This window comes from Castor canadensis, chromosome 13 (genome assembly GCF_047511655.1).
Source record: "Castor canadensis chromosome 13, mCasCan1.hap1v2, whole genome shotgun sequence".
Classification (NCBI taxonomy): domain Eukaryota; kingdom Metazoa; phylum Chordata; class Mammalia; order Rodentia; family Castoridae; genus Castor; species Castor canadensis.
In genome coordinates this window covers 36,802,102-36,821,442 of record NC_133398.1, presented here as the reverse complement: position 1 = coordinate 36,821,442, position 19,341 = coordinate 36,802,102, and the positions used below count along the sequence as shown (strand labels likewise).

Below are 19,341 nucleotides of genomic sequence, written 5' to 3'. Positions count from 1 at the left end.
CCACACTCCCACGGGAGTTTCTTAAAGCCATCGTCCCTTAGCTTGGAGAAAAGCAGCAGCAGCCCTGCCTACAGGGAGGGAAGGGTTCAGTTCCCCAAGCACCTGCCTCCCTGTCCTCAGTCTGCTTGCATTTGTGGTAATGGTGGTGGTGGTCAGAGGGGGGCGCTGTTGAGTGGCCAGATCCAGCCTCTGAATTGTCACCTCTCAGCACTGTAGGAGGTGTCTATATCCAACTTTTGGAGGCTCCATGAACTTTTGGCTTCAATTTGTGGCCTTGGCTGTGCAATTCTGGGACAACAGGAAGAATTCCTTTAAGCTTAAGTGTCGGGTAAACAATTAGTGTTCAATAAATGCTTAACAGGTATTCTTGTTCTCAGATCAACCAGAGTCCTGTGTTTACATGCAGGGAAGATCAGAGCAGATTAGGACAGGGGGGCTGGGGGGAAGGGTTGCTGATAGCAAGCCACGAGACACCTTCAGTTCATCCAGGACAGGAGTCAGCTTGTTGTCCCAGCCTGGTGTCTGCTCGCGTTCTGCCGAGGGTGGGGCAGAGGTGAGGCGTGAGGAGCTGGGCAGAGCAGGGCATATTCGTGCCATTCTTTTGTTTCCTCTATTCTGTCCTTCCCTGCCCCAGATGTGAGTGAAGCTGAGGCTGAAATTCCCTGGAATTCATGGGTGTCAAGGACAGACAGCACACTAGTGCTCCCCCAGACCCTTTCCTCTTCTTGACTACTTTACACTTCTCAGTCTCCTCTGCACTTGCATGTGGCCACCGGGGGACCAAATTCTGGCCAACAGAGAGAGTGGGAATGTGTACCACTTCCAGCCCTGCCCGTGAGAACCTCCCAAGGCACCATGCCCCAGCTCTCTCCTCTGATGCTCTCAAACAAGGTGGATTTAGAAGCTGCATTCTAAGATGACAACACCCAAAGCAGCAAGGAGCCTGGATCCCTGAGTCACCTTGTGTGGCCTTCCTAAAAGGCCAGGTATGTGAGTGAAAACCAGGTGTTTATCTTGTGATCATTGGAGTTATGGAATATGTTTGCTACATCAGCTGGCATTGTCTTAACCAATATGAAAGTTCAAGTTCACACTGTACATGAGAAAATGAGCATGCACCCACACAGGCCATACTTTCAGAATTTCTGGGAGTTTGCAGAGTTTATCTGCCATGCTCTGTAAAGTATGCACAATGTTTTAATTCCACTTCACAGACAGGGTTTCTTTCCAAACCCTCTTCAAGGACCTTCCCTATTAAAAAAAAAAGCGGGGGGGAGGGGGGGGTGCACCATTTATAGAAAGTACTACTTAGCAGTTTTGGAACTTATGCTGAGGCACTTATGCTTCAGCAGAGTCTAAGTCAGGAGGCTTTGAACTTGGACAATTACTGCTCTTGATTAACAACGAGAACTGATGAGTTGGCCTTTCCAGTGTGCTAAGCAAACTCAGCCAAGCAGAAAATATCACTGAAGGGGAAACAACGGGAAGTGATTTTCTTGGTTACATTACAGCCGTCGTGATATTTACACATGTTTGTGGGTAATGTAGGAACTGCTGTTGCTTCCGTGCCCTTCCAGATGACGCTGTTGGGCTTGAGACACCATGGTTTCCCTCCCGACCTGGGCTGTTACCGTGGGCAGCCAGCCTGCGAAAAATCCATAGACCTTGCGGTGATCAGCTAAAGCACAGGATCCCTACTCTGCCTCTTTGAAGTCCCGCTGCCTGCGGTGACCCTGGTTACAGCACTGGGCCTAGAGATGATTGCTGTCAGAGGCTCAGTAGCAGCAAGGGGGGGCACCATTTCTCTGCACCCTCACCAGCCTGGACTGATGGGGTTTAGTTATTTATTTTTCATTTTTGAGACAGGGTCTTGCCACGTATGTAGCCCACCCTGGCCTTGAACTGGTATTCCACCTGCCTCAGTCTTCTGAGTGCTGGGATTAAAGATGTGTGCCACCATATTTGGCTCCCAGGGATTCTTTCAAAAAGAGCCTTGTGAAGTTGAATTGTGTTGGAGTGTTGGAGTGAATGTGTGTTAGTACTCAGCATTGTCCATTTGTGACTCTCTGTACATGTCCTTCACCTGTATCTACGGAGGACACAAATATTTTTCACGTTTGGGACATTATCACACATTTTTTTTTCCAAGTTATTTACCTTTGTATTTTCTTCTTTTTTTAAAGACACATAAAGATAAAATTGAGTAGCCAAATAGGTCAATCTTTTTCCTTTGAGACTTCGTATCTGCTTAAGCTTTTAAAGTAGCATTTCTTAGGTAAGTACTCATAGATTCTTACATCTAAGATATGTAGGTATTTATAACCCTGCTAGTTTTATTAACAACTTTAAAGTAACTCTTTAATCCAGCAGGAATTTATCTGAATATAAAGTGGGAGGGAAGGGTCTTCCTGGGGAGTTGAGAACTGGGGGGCTGAAGCGTGGATGGACAGGAATGGGGGTTCCTGGGTGGAGATGGCAAGGGTCTCCAGGTAGGGTCTGTGTGTGAAGAGCACATCCAGGTTGGCCTTGGATCTGGGGCTGTCTTTATTCTTGTGGTGCAACGGGCTGGATAGTGTCCTCCTCAGATTCCCACACTGAAGCCCTGACCTTCAGTGCCTTAGGATGGGACTGCATTTGGACACAGGATCTTTTAAAAGGTAGCTAAGATAAAACTAGGTCAGTAGGGTGAACCGTAATGTAGTACAACTAGTGCTTTTATAAGAAGAGATGAGGAGGATGCAGACACACTGTGGGCTGACCGCATGGAGGCACAAGAGGAGGCAGTCATCCTCAGGCCAAGGGGAGGCCTCAGAAGGATCCAACACTGCCCACACCTTGGTCATAGACTTCTAGAATTGTGAGAATACAAATTGGTGTTGCTTAAGTCTGAGTGTGGAACTGCGTTATGCAGCCAAGAAAACCATACCAGAAGGCTCTTTGTTAAATGCCCTCAGGGCAGGTCTGAGGTGGGCTTGTGTTGCTGGTGAGACTAAGCCAAGACAACTATGTTATTTTTTTAAATGTATTTTAAAATTGTGCATAAGGCCATAATCAATGAAGAAAAAAATCAGTATATACCAATAAGGGGGAAAAAAAAATCACAAAAACATCACAGGGTGTTGTTAATGTCCACAATGGTCCCAAATCACAGAGGCCATCAGGGGCTCCCGAGCTGGCTGCCCCTTCCCCTCAGGCTCGGCAGGTCACCAGTCTCTTCCAGAGACTGCTGTGAGCCTCAGCAATGTTAAATCTGCCAGAAGAATCACCAGCCAGAGGCCAGCAGGTCTGAGGGACGAGAAGTCCATCTGCTCTCACCCCCTCCACAGCCTCCACCAGCATTTGCTCTCCTTCCCCCACTCCTCCTCCCTGAGCAGCCCTACCTACTGGGAAATGATGTGAGACCGGACTAGCCTTTCCCTTGCATGCAGAGCCCAGGTTAGCCCTTGCCCTGACCCAGTGGCCCCACAGAGCCTCAGAGGGCAGGCTTGGGGAAAAGGCCACAGAGCCTGGTTAGCTCAGAGGCAAATACTCTAATGTCTCCTCCCAACACACACGTTCCCCCACTCCTGGGGCTTTGAGCCTGCTATTTCTTCTGCCTGGAAATCCTTTCCTTCCCATTTTCTCTAAAATTTCCTGTTGAAATCTTGTCCACTTTTCATGGATCAGTTCAAAAGCTACTGCTTCCAAGAAGCCTTCCCTGACTACCTCTCCCAATCAAATGGAGTCCTTTCTCTGAGCCCACACTTCCCTGCCTATCTCACATGAGGTGACGCTGGTTATGGGATGCCTAGAACTAAAATATGTACCTCACCTGCCCTAGACAGCAGGCTCCTGGACCGCTTACATCTGCATGCTACCTTCTCCTGCACTTTGCACAGAGGAGCTTCTGACTAGAGTTTGACCTTTGGGTGTAGAACTTTGACTCCTTTACAGCAGCGAAGACATCTTGGCGAAACTCACATTCGTCATTTGGAAAATCTCTCACACAGTGTGTAATCCTTATTCTTCACAACACGGAGGAATGTTATGAGGTTTATTCCCATTATACAGATGAAGAAATTAAGACTTCTGGACCATGGAGGGCTGAAGCTGAGACCCGTAGTCAGGCCCTTGGGAGGCTGTCTCTTTGCCCAGCCTCAGTGCTCCCTCAGCCATCCCTGTACCCAGCACCTGTATGAATGAGCCATTGGCTGCCACCTCACAACACAAGCCTCCACCTCCTCCCGTCCCTCTGTGGCAGTTGCTGAGTGCAGAGAGGCTGCCCGAGCCCACTCAGGCCTGGCACTTCTGCCCCCTTTACCTGGAGGTCTTGCTCCCTTAGGCTGTTATGTGGGGCTGCACCTGCCCTGGTGACCACAGGTACAGCTGCTCCCTTCCTGAGGAGAGCAGGTGAGACTTCTGTTCCCAGAAAACCCAGAACGAGAACGGAAGTGGCAGAGACTGAAGCACCTTCCCTGCCTCACCTGTTCCCACAGGTTTGGGGTTCACTGTAGTTCCAAAGCACAGCTGTTTCCCTTTGAAGTTTGTGCTCTAAATCAGAGCACTGGGAAGAAAGGACCAAGGTTTGCTGTAGCTCTTTCTCTCTCTGTCCCCCAGGAATCATTTTCGCCACCATCCATTGCGGAAATGAATGGAGGCCATGCAGCTGGCTTTATTAATTATGAATGAGCTGCAGTCCACGGCCCCCACGCGGTCACTTGCCCACTCCATCTCTGGCAATTACTGAGCTGCACACACTGTGCCAAGGGGCGCAATGGTCCCTGCCTGCCCTTGTAGACTGACATCGCCTGGCAGGGGCAGGGGTTAGGACTGCAGCTGTCCTGTCCCCTGATGAAAAGCCACCTCTGGGCTCCTGTGTGGCCAAGATGCTCAACTCTGAAGGCCTAGGAACAGAGCATCTTCCACAGAAAGGCACCATGGATCTTGAGGCTCTGAGCCAGGTCAGATAGCACCCGCACGTTGGATCGTCAGGGCAGGTCTCCTGGCGTGAGTGACTTCTGAACTCGGCTGTACCCACACACTTTAGGTTGTGGGAGGCTTGGCCTGGACATAGGCACATGCAACTTACTGAGCACCTCACCTGTGTTACCTCAGTCCTCACAAGAAGCCACTAGACTGTGAGCCTAGCATTAGCAGAGTCCCTGACTATCCTTCATTGCTGTTATTTCCAGAGCTGGGGCCAGAGTAGATGCTCAATTTGTTGAATGAATGAATGAGGTATTATGACCACTTTAGAGCTCAAGAAATTGAGGTTAAAGAATGTGGTCAAGTTTCCACAGCAAATGAGCATCACAGCAAGGAGTCAAGTGTGAAGTGTGTGCGTGTGTGTGCGTGTGTATGTGTGTGTGCATGTGGGGGGGGCGTGACTCACCCATTACCCATCCCACCAAACCAGTTGGCAGCTTACCCTGGAGACCTCTCAAGGGCAAACTCTGCCCCTCCTGCCAGTGTACTAGATGCCCACATATGGCTTTGACCCTAATCTAATCGGGAACTATCAAGTTCCCATAGTTCCATGCGGTTCAGTCAGAGTTGTCAAAAACCATCTATGAATTAGTAAAGACAAGTGGGTCAAAGTCTTCCTGAACTTAAAAAATTACTTTTATTTTAGGAACCAATAAAATTATGGCAAATATTTACAAATAATTATCCCACATAAAAGTTACATAAAATCAATTCTTCACAAGTAACAGTCACTCATGAAAAGACACACAGATATTGAAACTACGCCAATCTTATTGCATGTTTCTCCAACTAATCTAAAAGAAAGGTGTTGCAGTGATCCATTTAACTTAAAATAAAACCACAAATTGCAGGTTTGACAAGAAAAAAAGGTTTAAAAAAAAATTGAACCAATTTCCCACCCCAGTGTCCTCCCAAGTCCCACCCCCAACTCCGCCCTCCTCCCAACAAAAGAAAAATATGTCCAACATCTTTGGCAAATTTGCACTGCTGTAATTACATTCAAATATTATTACACACAAAGGCAACACACGTCACTAAGAAAAAACCACCAATATTGCAGTCAATTATCTTCTACTAGAAAAAAAAGAATACAAAACATACACATTTTTTAAGAAGCATTTTTTTCAATCTGTTGGAGATAGACCATCTCTCACTTTCAAAGGCAATTCAATTGTGGGTTTTTGTTTTTGTTGGTTTTTGTATTATTTATTTATTTATTTATTTTACAAGTAAGCGTCTATGCAGGCATCACAAACTTTGGCGGATACAGTAGATAGGTATTTCTTTGATGCTGGAAGGTCGGTTCCTAAAAGTCAACTGTCTCAAAGAACAAAAAGCAAAATCCATGTGTCTTCCTGGCAGAGATTTCCATTTCCAGTGTAATCTGCATTTCTATGCACACTTGGTGTCTAAAGACTACTAGAGGTTGAAAAACCAGGGCAGCATCTTCCAGCAGGAGTCAGGGCCAAACTAGAGTCAAAATTCCATCCTCAGCCCAACGTGGGAGGCCCTGCAGGTGGGGTTGAGAAGTGAGGCCCTGGCCTGGCTATGCAGGGCCTCACTGCCCGATACCCCACACTGTGCTGGTGGCTTGGAGCCAGGGCCAGGTCTGCCTCTTTCTGAGCCCCAGGTCAGGCTGCTGATGGTCTGCTCACCCGGTGTGACCAAAGGCAAGGAAAGCAGGCAAGAATTGGCACAAGGAGACTGTCAGCGCTCTTCTGAGTTTCAAGAATGTCCTAGTATTAGGGGCATGTGTGTGTGTGTGTGCACATAGCTGAGCACACGTTCCTATGCGATGACATGGAGGAGAAGGCCAGACTGAGGCTCTGAGCTTTGCAAGGTGTTTGAAATAAAGACTCGGGATTTATTTATTTTCTTTTTAGCTTTATAGCAATTAATTGGCTATTGATTGGTTGGAATGTTCAACTCTCCATTTCCTCAAATACAATAAAATAGTTTCATTAAAATGTATTCATGCTTGAAAATAAGGGAGCCATTAAATCACTTCCTTTCTGTTCTACTCCAAGGGAAATGCACCATTTGTAAGTCAAAAATCTATTATCCAAAATCACTTGTTTTTAATGGTGCTTTTGGAGAAGATGAAGGACGTGGGCACAAGCATGGTGATTTGGGGGACAAGAGCAGCTCAGCAGCACAGTCACAGGGCTGTTGACCCAGGTTGGGGTGGGCAAGGCTGCAGCATGGCCTCCCCTAGAATCAGGGAGGTGGCACAGAACTGCCAAGTCCTCCCACCCCTTACTCTCTCATCTGCTTCCCTCCCTGTCCCACACTCAGAGCTGCCCAGGGCTGAAGGGCAGGTGCCTGCCTTCTGTCTCTCCTGCCACAGGCCAAGTGCACTAACTGAACCTGAATCCACCAGGAAATCCACTGAGATTCCTTCAGTAAGGACAGAACTGATGGCATTTCCTCCTTGTGCTGCTTCAGAGTCTGAGATGTGGGAAGGGGTGGCTATGTTTATCCACCACTTGGAAATGAGCTAACAGAACCCCTGGATCAAAACTCTTGAATGGCAGTGACATGATCCTGAGGTCCCTTTTGATCTTGGAGGCATCCCGGAGCTGGGCCTCAGTGCTGAGGAATTTCCCGAGAATGAAAGGAAGACAGGTGCTTGTCGGGTTCTCAGCAAGTGACCCACTTCAGAAAAGCTGCAGCCCTGGCAGGAGCCAGAAGCACGTGCAAGGGATTCACCATGTCCTCCGCAGCTGGGCCCCCTGGGGACCTGGCCTCCACTGGAGTCACAGCCTGAGCTGACAGCAGGGAAGTGTGGATCAACACTGTGGCTCTCCCATGAATATGCAAGAGGGGATTCTGAGGTCCAGGGACAACAGGGGACAAGGGGCTGAAGGGGCCACTGGGAGGTGGGGCAGACTGCAGGCTAGAAGTCATGGCCTGACTGTCCAACTTTCCAATCATGTATTTTGTTACCTTTTAAGAAATGCACTTGCCTTGGACCTCTCTGAGGCCAAAAGAACTAAGGGAATAAATTCACCAGGAGTACCAGTGTGCATGCCTCAAACCCATCAGAGGCAGGCTCTGGATGGGTGACAAGGCCAGGGCCACTGTAATGCTGGTCTAGCCCAGAGTCCTATGGAGTCAGCCGATCCTGGAGCCTGGACTTTTCTCTGCCCTCCTGAGAAGCTGTATCTGAGACATAGCTTGTTCCCAGGTATTTGCTGGAGGTGCTTGGTTTGTTTTTAAGATTTGCTCCCCATGGCTTGGAGCTAAAGTCTACCTGAAATGTCATCCACAAGGAGGTGGCTGGAGCCAAGGCTATCAAAGCCAGGGCAGTCACTCTGGGGCGTGACTCCTCATAAAAGGATTTCACCCCTCAGTGCCCTGTGGCCACATCTGGGGTCCTTCCCTGTACACAGGAAAGGCCCCAGCACCATTTACTTCCCCGGAAGAGCCAATCGCGCTCCCCATCCCCACAAATGCTCATCCACCTCTAAAGCCCACAGACTTTGTAAGAGCCCAGGATGAGGCACCGGAGGAGGGCAAGGCCTGGGTCTGCCTATTTCTGCCACTGACCTTCTAGACAACCTGAAGATCATCCCTCCTCTCTGGGTTCTCATTTCCTTCAAATGTGCAACGAAAGTCAAGGAGGTGAGGCAGATAGGGGGCATTCCACAAAGACTGGCGGTGGAGGCGGGGGGAAGTCACAAGATTGGCTGGTGGGTCAGATTTGGCACCTAGACATCTGTTTTCTTTTGGCTGATAGTGTTTTCAATCTTGAATGTCGCTCAGCAAAGCAAGCATGCTTCTGGGCATCCCAGGCCCCACTGTGCCATGCTGCTTTGTGTCCTGCCCAGGGGTAGAATCACACCACCTGCCTAGCCAGGAAAGCAGTTTGTTTGGGGCCCTTAAGATTGCAATATGTGCTTTCTGGGCCTGTGTGTGCCAGAGGCCCTAGCTCAGGCAATCCTGCATATTTTCACAGTCAGTTCCAAAACAGAAAGGGCAGAGAAAGCAGGAGAAAGGAGACAGCTCATAACACCAGAGCCCTGCAGCTTGGGAGTCATAGCTGGCACATATCCAGGCCCTGGCAGGAACTGTGGTATGTTCTTGGACAGGCTCTGCTCCCTCTGAGCCTCAGGATATGACAGAGAAGGACTCCGGAGGAAGGCTCAGAAGTGGTGTTGTGAATTTGGCAAAGACTGCAAGTTTCAGTTTTAATGGGGATCAGTTGGAACCACCACCTTCCAGGCCCTTTCATCAGGGCAGTTTCTGGGCTCTATTCTTTCTTTCCTCATTGTGGGATTGGGGGTTTCCTGAAGGAATGAGGAGTGGGTGTCTCTGTGCAGCTGTGTGGAGAGAGAATGGAGTCTGATCTGTGCTTTCACCTCATCTCTAGCTTACCTGGTAAGCCCAAAATGTGGATGTTCCCATCTGTGAAATAGGCATCATCTTCACCCACAGGATGGTCAAGGATTGCAAAGCACTGCACAATGTCAGGTATGAAAGCACTAACTTTAACCAGGGCATCTCAGGAAAGGGATGGTGGGTTTGATATAGCATCGAAAATTTCCAGATTGGAGCCAGGTAAATGGTATGAAATACCCTCTTCAAAGATCTGAGCTGGACTGTGGGGCTGAAGGCCCATGGAGGAATGCTCCGGGCCACCTGCCACAATGCTGGTGAAGCCCAGAAACACAGACCTGTGTTTCCTGTTCAAGAATTCTCTGGAATCTAGTCAATGGCTGCGTCCTTTAGAACTGTCCTCACAGGCCACCGGGCAGCTCTGCTGGGCAGCGTGGGAGCTCTGAGTCGGTGAGAGCAAGTGTGCGTTTGTAAGAACACCCATGGCATCTATGTATTCTTGTGCTTCTGCCTGGCAGCCCAGGAACCATGTGGCTGTCTAATAAATACAAATCCAATCTGAGTTCCATCAAAGCCTCGGTGAAAGAGGAAAGTCATGGAGGGAGCTCATTAAGGGACTTAATGGGGACAGGATGGGGAGGGGGTCACTGTGAGACCAGATGGGCTTTGCTGAGGAAAGACAGTGTGTGCCATCAGCAGCTGGTGCAGGGATGGCTGAACTTCTCCCAAAACCTGAAATCACAGGAGGACCAGGATCCAAGAGAGGCGTGGCAGGGGCAGGGCCCAAGAGGTCTGTGCTGAAGAACCTCTATGCCTGCCACTTCCTGTGAGAGGGAGGAAGGAGGGAAGAGGAAGGAAGGAGTCAGACGATATACCTTCTCCTACCTTGCCTGGCAGGTGGAGGCTGGAGCCAGTTCAGCTTGGCTCCTGGAGGTGGGCTCTGGCCCCAGCTATCACTCTTCGTTGCCCAGCAGATCCCCTGGGGGTGGTGTGCCTACGTGAGTTCACTGGGCCCCACCATTGGCCTGGTGACTGATTCCTCAGCGGTTCTAACAGCTCAGGCACTCAGTCTGGAGCACTGGGCCCAGAACCATCTCCTGCTGCCCTCATTGTCAACTTCTCTTCCAGGGACAGAAGATGGACAGATGGGAGTGACCAGGATCACCATGTGTTAGAGGTCAGGGTCCAAGTCTTAGTCTTACCTCTGCCAGTCATTTTGCTAAGCCTCAGTTTCCTCATCTGTCCTAGAACTCTATCGGGGTGTTGGGGACAAAACACTTGGGGGTGGCCAGAGGAGGTTTGCTCTATCTGCCTGCATGGTCCTGGGCTTCCCCAAGTCAGGCCTCAGTTTCCCTAGGGGAGCTGGCCTGAGTCTTTTTGAAGGCTCTTCTGGTTCCTACCCCAGGGTATTTTCATTTCCCACTTAATCTGAACATTAGCAGAACTCAGGTGCCTACCCCTATATACTTGCTTAGAAGTAGAGTGACTATCCCAGGCCACCCTTCTATAGCCCCAGCTCCTTGGGAAGGAGGAAGAGAAGGAGAAAATGGTCAGGTGACCCTGCAGTACCAAGACAGCTGAGGCTAAGAGAGGTCAAGAGTCCCACAGTAAAGCAGACATGTGGCCAAAACAAGTCCTGCCAGACCCAATGATCCCCAATCCAGGCTCTCTCTGCCATAATTATCTTTTAACCTGGTGACGTACAGACACCAGGGACACTGTCACTGGAAATGACCAAGCCCACTGTCATTGTTGTAATTCAGCCCAGGTTTTGATGGGGCTCCACCTGGCTGTTCTGAGTTAGCAAGAGAGATTGCACAAAGAATTGAGATCCCAGGTAAAGAGATGGTGGCACCTGATGCCCCCATCTCAAAGCCACTCCCAGCTCACACACCAGATCCTCACTGCTCCCCCCAGAGGCCTTCCCTATCTCTATGTCTTCCCAGCTAGCTTCCTCTGGCCAGCCACCCACCATGAGTTCCTGTGGCCTTTGGCCTAGCCTTGACCATCCCAGCCCCTTGTACCAACAGGTAGGTCTGCGCAATGTGAAGTTAGGCATCTGCCCTCTACTCTAGCACCTTTGTGACCAGCTACACATTCCACAAAGACCAGGAAGGCTACCCAAGAAGAAGCTCAGAAGTTCTAGCTGATGCCTGAAGGATGCTGTGGTCCTTGGTACAGAGGAAAGTCCTGTTTGATAATCACTGTCTGTATCATTGGGATAGGCTTCTCAGAATCCATTTGCTGGGGTCCTGGAGGGTGGGTGAAATGTTCATGGTGGTTGTCCAAAGTGAGTCAGGCCAAGACATGTCTCAGAAACCATATTCCAATTCAGTTCAGCAGTTCTGGGGACCAAGTGGGTCAAGAGAGCTTCAGACTCCTCCCTGGCTTGGACCAGATGATCTCTTGATCCTGCCCAGCCCTAACAGTCAAAGTCCATGACGCCATCAGCTCTTGGATGACCTCTCACTTGAGAACAGCAGCCGAGCAATCTCTCAGATGGTTCTCTGAGTCCTTCAATCTGGAAAAGAGCTGCTCACACTGCAGTGGACCCGGGAAAATGGAGGCAGGCAGCCTGGGAGTCTCCTCAAGTTGTATTCCACTGGGGTGGGGGGGTCAGAAGGAGATTGCAACCCAATGAGCCTCGTAGACATTAGAGAAGTAGGGCTGAACAGGAGGCTAGGGTCCCAACGTGAGCATCCTTAGGACAGCTACAAGCCCACTTGATAGGGGCACACAGGGCAAAGGTGGCACCTGTGCACAGGTTAAAGATGTCCTGTGATGCACAGTAAGTGCAGGATGCATTGTGGGGTGGGGTCTGCTCGGGAGGACCCTTGGGCCCACAGAAAAGCAAGAAGTATTTACATAGGTGCTGTTGAAGTAAAAGAAGTTAGCTCTCTTTTCCAGGCTTGCAGTGGCTGAGGGACTGGCAGGTTAGGATGGGTTGGGTTGCAGTGGGCTGCAGAAGAGTCTGTTGGTTTGCAGAGACCCCATGACCACTCAGAGAAGCTCACTGATTGACTCTTGCAAGGAACAGGGGTTCACAAATCCAACAGCCCTACCAAAGAACCTGAGTCCCTGGCAGGAAAAGGAGAGGGAGGGAGTTCCAGGTGAGCGGGGATGGGGGTTGGGGAATGGTCATATTGGGCCCTTCTGGCTGTCAGGGGAGGAGGGTTCTGGGAGGTTATCTCCATCAGTGATATGTGTCATAAGTGCTTGGCGCCTGCCTGGCTCCGAGGGTCAGTGGCGGTCATAGGCAGTGGCAGTGGCAGGTGGGGCGGCTCCTCGGGCAGCAGCGCTGTAATAATAGGGGGAGCCTGGAAAAGATGAGAGAAGCCATTGAGGCTGGACCTGGGGTCCCCTGTCCACCAGTGTCCCCACCTCTGTCCCTTCTGCCCCCAACCCAGCTCAGTCTACTGTCCCCTCTCACCAAAAACTCTGTCCTCCTCCAGGAGGGTTCCTGCCCTGCCTGCTTGCACTCTCCAACAGGCTGGGCCATGTGCCATGCCACGTTTATCTGTCTTTCTGTACTTCCCCATCCCTAGATAGTCCTGTAATGGCAGGGACTGGACTTTGCTCTTCTTGGAGTCTGTCCCCAGTTCCCAGCCTGGAGCCTGGCCCTGCTCAGCTGATGTTTTGGTGCAAATGAGCAATAGCACCAGTGAGTGAACAAGAATGGAGACCCCCTCAGCCACCCTGCTCATCCATCCATCCATCCATTCACTAGTTCATTCACTGCTCATTTCGCCACTCTGTTGGGTGTAGGGCTGGCAATAATGGGTAGCTATCAGCTGGACACAGGCCGATGTTCAGAGTCAGGAAGGGGATCGGAGCTCTGAGAAAACAGCTCTGGGAAACAGAGCCTGTCCTGGCAAGTCAGCTTCCTGGAGGAAGCAGGGTTAGGCTGGGTTTGGAGGACATGGGGTAGCGGGGGATGTGGGTATGTGGCAGAAGGGCAGGTGCAGCCCCTTCCTGTGCCCCTGGGACAGAGCATTGGGAGGGCCTTCAAACTCCCTCTCACTGCCTCTGGCTGTTTTTTTAGGTGACGCCCTTGGCTTGTGGCCTCCATAGTTGTGGATGAGGAGTTGGCATATCCAGGGGGACCAGATAGATTCTCAAAACCACACAGGTTAGAGCTGCCAGTCTTTTATAGGTGAGGAAACCAAGGTTTGACAAGCCAAAATCAGGTGCCCAAAGCCATAGAGCCTCAATGCTGGAGTCTGGCCTGGATTTCAGGTTTCCAGCTCAGGGCTCTTTCCACAGTGCAGGTCAAGCTGATACCAGAGCTTCAGCAGGCAGTGTCTGGAGCCTTGTCAGCCAGTCATACACCGCCTGTCTGCAGTGATGGGACTAGCAAGCTTCATCACCAGGTGAGCAAACTCCTATTTGTTCTGAAATCTTACCCACATCCAAACCAATCCTGATAGAGGCTGAGACTGGGGAGGGTTGCCAGTCAGGCTTGAACAAGTGACTTTGCTCCCCCAGTCTCAGTTTTTACATCTGTAAAAGGGGTTACAGTGGAGTTATTGACAGGGCACCATGTAATAAAGATGTGCACATTCTGTGACAATGGCTACTTTTGTAAGAACCTTATATTCATGAGCTCTTAATTTCCGCGACAATCCTATCAGGTAGGAACAATTAGTATCTCCATTTTATGGATGAGGAAAATGGGACACAGAGAGGTTAAGTAACTTCCCCTAAGCCATACAGCTAACATGGAATAGGGCAGGTTGAGGGGTACTACAGCATGTGCTGCCTCGCCTCTAACTCAGCCCCATCAGCGATGGACTCTTGTCCTTCCTATTCTACCCCCACCCCCACCACCCTGGAAGGCAGTGTGGACCCAGGTAGCAGCTATGGTGGTAGAGTCAGCAATGCCTCACTGTTCTGTTCTGGAAGCCATGACCCCAATCCCATGCATAAGCATTCCCAGAGACTCAGGTTCCTGCTGCCTTCATGGTCATCTCGTGGCCAGAACCCTGACTCAGACGCCTGTCATCCTCTGCACTTCCCTCTGTGGGAAAAGACAGCATCGGAACATTGCTCACAGACTAGCTGCAGCTCCCAGTTCTGTGTTGTGTGAGAACAGACTTCGGGGAGAGAAGCATATGTGAGGGGGCCATCCCTGCGGGACTGCACAAGGCCCACAAAAGGTGGTGCAAGGCACTCCCAGAAGCTCCCTGGCAGGCCCTCCAAATCTGTACCCCCCACCTCCACTACCTTTCGCCCCTTCCGAGCACCTGGTCTTGGTCAGACCAGCCAGCAGCCTCTGCTGAGAGTTTGTATTTCGTGTGAAAAATGAAAACATCACCTCACAAAGCGCTGTCTTCCTGGTGCCCATTAGACCTTCATATAGAATAAACTTGTTCTTTCTTCTGTCATTTTTCCTCTCTAATTCACATTATCATCAATTTACTTCTTGACACAGTCATTCGGGGCTGGCTCCCTGTCTAATCCCTTTATAGCAGCCATGGTTGTCCCATTCTAATCCTAATTGTCTGCAGCTGCCTGTCTCTCCGCCAGCCCTGCCTGCCCCCCTGCCTCTGCTGTCCTTTCACCAGCATGGGGGACCCTGCAGGACAGGCTGCTGAGTCACAGCCACCCTGGCTGGGCACACATGTGGGGAGGGAAGTTTTCCCAAGAAGCCAGTAGGCACTGTGTCTTTCTTCTTCATTGGATGACATTGCTGGTCCTCACCCTGGCGGTGTTTGTGAAGGAGGCCTGGACCAGGCTGGTAGAGGTGTACTAGCAGCATGACCTAAGCCATGATGTATGTGAGTGCTGAGGGAGCTTGTCTACAGGGGCTCACCTGTACCCACAGACCCCACTAAGCCAGCAGAAGCACTAGGGACCACGGGACAGGCCCTCAAACCCTCATACACCATCCCCAGACTGTGGATATCACCAGGCTAGGCCTCCCTGGACCGAACCCCCTGGAATTCACTCAGCTGAACCCCGTGGGGGAAGCACAGCCTGGTAGATGCGAATGGGTCTGGAGCTGTTTGCAAGGCTACGGTCGGGTGAGCCAGGCTCTCCGCATCCTCAAGCAAGCAGGATGAGTGTGGATTCAGGGCGCACCTCAAGCACATCATGTTTCAGCACCCACTAGGCTGCCACAAGGACCATCTTCATTTCCCACCAGAGCCAACTGAGCCCTGGCTCGGTCTGACTAGGATTTCCGGGTTATGAACTTGGGTAGCTCTGAGCCATTCCTTACGCTCGTACCTGCCCTGTGTCACTTACACTCTTTCTGTGCTGACAGTTCTCTGTGGCATGAGGCCTGTGAACTCATTCCTGCTTTCCTTGGGGCTGGGGCTTGGATGTGTTACATGGTAGATGGCTTTGATCAGGAAGGGAGCAACTTGAGGAAGTAATCTGTGGACTCCATCTGTTGGGAGTGGGCGGCAAAGGCTCCTATGTCTGGGTGGTGGCAGGGCAGACTTTCTGATGCCTAGTCTTGAGCACCCTGGGAAAAGCTGCTGCAGAGAGCAAGTAGCCGTGGGGGTGCCAGCTGTCAGCAAGGGAATGTTTGTAATAGAGTAGGCCTGTAGTGTGACGACTAGGTGCGCTCCTGACTTACTCCATGGGCAGTAAGTGGGCATAGTCTGTGTTTTCCCCACATCAGCAAAACCTTTAACTTGATCAGCAAAACCTTGGATGCAGTGCAGAACTCCCACCCCATGCACTTGGCCACATAGCTGTCCACACAACCAAACTTCTCAGTCTCGCATTCAAGGTCTCCCATTTGTGCACGCTCCACAGACCACCCTACCTCCTACACTAAGCAGTATCGTCATTACTTCTCCATCTCTTGAATTCTCTCTCAGACAAAGAAATGAAGGCCACTGCCAACCTATGGGATGCCTTGTGAAATTCAGAAAAAGGTGTCCCTTTTGGACAGGGCTTTGGACCATGCATGGACTAGATTTCGGCTCTCTGTCACCCCTACACAGTGCAGTCATACAGGGAAGCCCTGCACCAAAGTGGCCCCTTGGAATCATATCCCCATCAGAAGGAACTGCTCCCACAGGCTGATGCCCAGGCCTCCTTTGAGGCACATCCCTGCGGGACTCCCAGCAGCACTGGGACCAGAGCTGCGTTGAAGGGACTCCTGGGCTTGGGCCTTAAGCCCCATCCCCTGACTCTCCCCTCCCTGGAAGACACTGGATCTAGGAGACCTCAGCCAGTCCATACCTCCTGATTCCTGAGACAGGCAGCCGGGTCAACTTGAGAGTCTATTTAAGGAAAGTCATCGGGTTAAGTGGAGACCCCGGTTCAACACTCAGAAGTGATTCCACACAAAAAAGAAGTATGAAAAGAGACCCATTCACAGATTCAGGCCCCCTGGGAAACTGTAGCTAATGAAAGCCTATTTGTCTTCTGTAAGGCTGGAAATCTCCCTCACCTGGGGAACTGGGGCACTAATTGGCAATGTTTCTTATTTCATAGACAGTTATACATAGCACACCAAAATCCTCTGGGCAGCCCAAGGCTTCAGGTTCAAGGAATGGGGATAGTAAGAGAGATTTGGTGTTTATACCATGAGTCTGTCCTAATCATCAAAGCAGGATTGGGAAGGGGTCAAGGAGGAGACTTCAGGACGTCTTTCACAACCTATGGTTTGGCAACTTGAGTTTGAAGACCTCAGGTTGCTGCTTGTCTGATGAAGTCTATGCTTCTCAGTCCTAAAATAATTAAGGATCTGGGGAATTAATAGACTCTAACTTCAGGAGACCTTGTTAAGGTGGACAGACAAACCAGAGTGGTCTCAGAGGGCCCTTTCATGTCTGACTTTTCACTGCTCCAAGTACAAAATTCTCAGCTGATGTTAGGGGAGGAATCAGCGTTGTTGACTGAAGACTGATTGGCTGGCTCCACCCTCAGGTGGTGAGTGACATCTGTAACTTGGGGGATCTCTGTTGCAAGATCTTTTAGCTCCAGCTGGCATTTACCAACTGGTTTCATGTAAGTTTATGTCAACAAAACAAAAGACTCTTCGTGGACTTGTGTGAACTGCTTTAGTCCTATTCGGTCTTTGGGGGGGCCAAATACATTGATGATGTTAGCTCAAGCTGGCACCAGCTATGGACAACCTGCTAATTGGAGGCTTTGAATTGGGCAGAGGTTGGGGCACCAGGTGAGCCCTGCATGGCATACTTGGCAGACCTTTAGCCACAGGGCAGCCAGTTTCCACTAGAGCTGGCACTGGTGCTGTCCATGGCAGACATCACTAAACAATCACTGGGCCTTAGATCCCTTAGCAAGATGGCTCTCCAGGCATCCACCACCAGTGAATCCAGGTTGATGTCTTTACTGCCTTTTATTTAGAGTTCTCTCCATGTTTAATTGGTCTTAAGAAACACAAATCACTCATGGCAAGCACTTTTCCTACCTTCTTCTTTCTCCCTCAGTGCCCCTTTTTCCTCTGTTCCCCTTCCATAACATTTTCCCTAATCCACCAAAACATCTGGGAGGAGGGATGAGGGCACAAGAAGTGCTGAAGTGGTGTTTACTGACCTAAGGCCCCATAACAACCCCTGTATTCCATGTATGGGAGGCACGCTACCCACTCCATCTCAGTGAATGAACCTCAAGAATGTTGAAGGACCTGACCCAATGAGGAGGCCCAGATGGGGCAGTCGATGGCCCAGGGGCCCACAAAGGCCTCTGCCAGTACTCACCAAGCAGCCCTGGGTTGGGAAACCTCCACGAGTCGTTGTATGAGGAATACTGAGGGTGGCTGTAGGGACTCCCAGAAAACTCACTCCCTGCAGGTGGATGGAGAAAGAAAGAGGAATCACATGTCAAATCAATTCAGAAAAGGCCCTCGGTCCCAGCCAGCTTTTGTGGTGGCATTTCTCTCCTACATGAACTGTAGATACTTTTCATAACCAATAAGGGCACATTGGGGAATATCCTTAGTAAGTGGACAGCTGTATTGGCACTGTCTCTTTCCTCCTAAAACCATTTGCATCAGTGGGATGAAAACCAACCTCTCATGTGGGTGCCACAGAGCCACCACAGGTGTTCCCAGGGGCCACTGGTCCATTTTACAGGTGAGGAGGCTGATGCACAGGGTCTTACAAAATGGCCTTGGTACACAAGCCCAAGTCCAAAGCCCCAGACTGCAAGGCTCTCCACTCTGGCGGGGGCCCTTCCAAAACTCTAGTGTGGATTCATTTCCATGCCCCATGATCTCAACACTAGCCTGGCTCCCTGCACTATAAATCCAGGAGCAGCCATACCTAAGGCCTCAATCTAGTTGGAAAATAAAACACAGAGTTAAGTCCTATGCCTGAAGGATAAAGGTGGCACAGGACAATCCGAAGGGCTGGGAAACACAGAAGAGGGGGTGGATTGGAATCTCTCTGCCCTGGGGAACGGGCAACTGTTGGCAGATCTGGGCATGCTCAGGCAGGACCTGTGAGGCATTTCAGAGTGGGGACACCTTGCTCTGACCCAGAGGCTGGAGGAGCAGTAAGCTTATCTCTGGCCCTTCCCTGGGCATGTGGCAGCCCCAGGAGAGTCTCTTTATTGCCTGCTAGGTCTGGGGGAAGCCTCAGATCCTGGCCTCCACACCCAGGCAAGGCCTGCCTGTCTCCACAGAGGCTGGAGGCCTCCAGAGGGCAGGCTTGGGCCCTGAGTCCTTGCTGGGTTCCCCAGTACCCGATAGAGGGTGTGTCTAGCAGAGGCCCTGGAGCGGGATATAGAAAGTCAGATGTCCAGTGGTTTTCTCAAGCTCCTGGGTACAGAATTTGTGAACCCTTCCTCTCTGGAGATGATAGGAGTTACACAGCCTCAGGAGGCTACCTGTGGCCCAAGCCTCACTTCACCATCTCCCAAAGAAGGCCTATAAAGTCCAAAGGACAAGAGCCTCCAGAAGGAACCAGCCAGGACCCAGAACCAAGAGCAATGCTCTCTCCCACCATGGCCTAAGCCCATGTGTGGGATCCCAGGAGCTTGTCCAGGCAGGGCCTGAATACTGAGGCAGGACTGAGGTCCAGCTGCCTTAGTCAGCCTCCTCCCACCTCCACA

The 19,341-nt window shown here is 50.7% G+C and overlaps 1 protein-coding gene across 4 annotated transcripts in view; it reads right to left on the bottom strand.

The window, feature by feature from the left end:
* Nucleotides 1-5,912: 5,912 nt before the first annotated feature.
* Pax5 (paired box 5) overlaps nucleotides 5,913-19,341 on the bottom strand; it is a 189,487-nt gene continuing 176,058 nt past the window's right edge. For 2 of the 4 annotated variants that reach the window (XM_020158166.2, XM_074051449.1), the window contains exons 9-10: nucleotides 17,988-18,074; nucleotides 5,913-12,620 (exon numbers count right to left, since the gene is read on the bottom strand). In XM_020158166.2, the coding sequence (XP_020013755.1) occupies nucleotides 12,544-12,620; nucleotides 17,988-18,074 (164 nt within the window). In that variant the 3' untranslated portion in view covers nucleotides 5,913-12,543. Of the gene's footprint in view, nucleotides 12,621-14,963; nucleotides 18,075-19,341 lie in introns of those variants that run through there. The other 2 variants (XM_074051446.1, XM_074051448.1) reach the window with 1 other exon arrangement.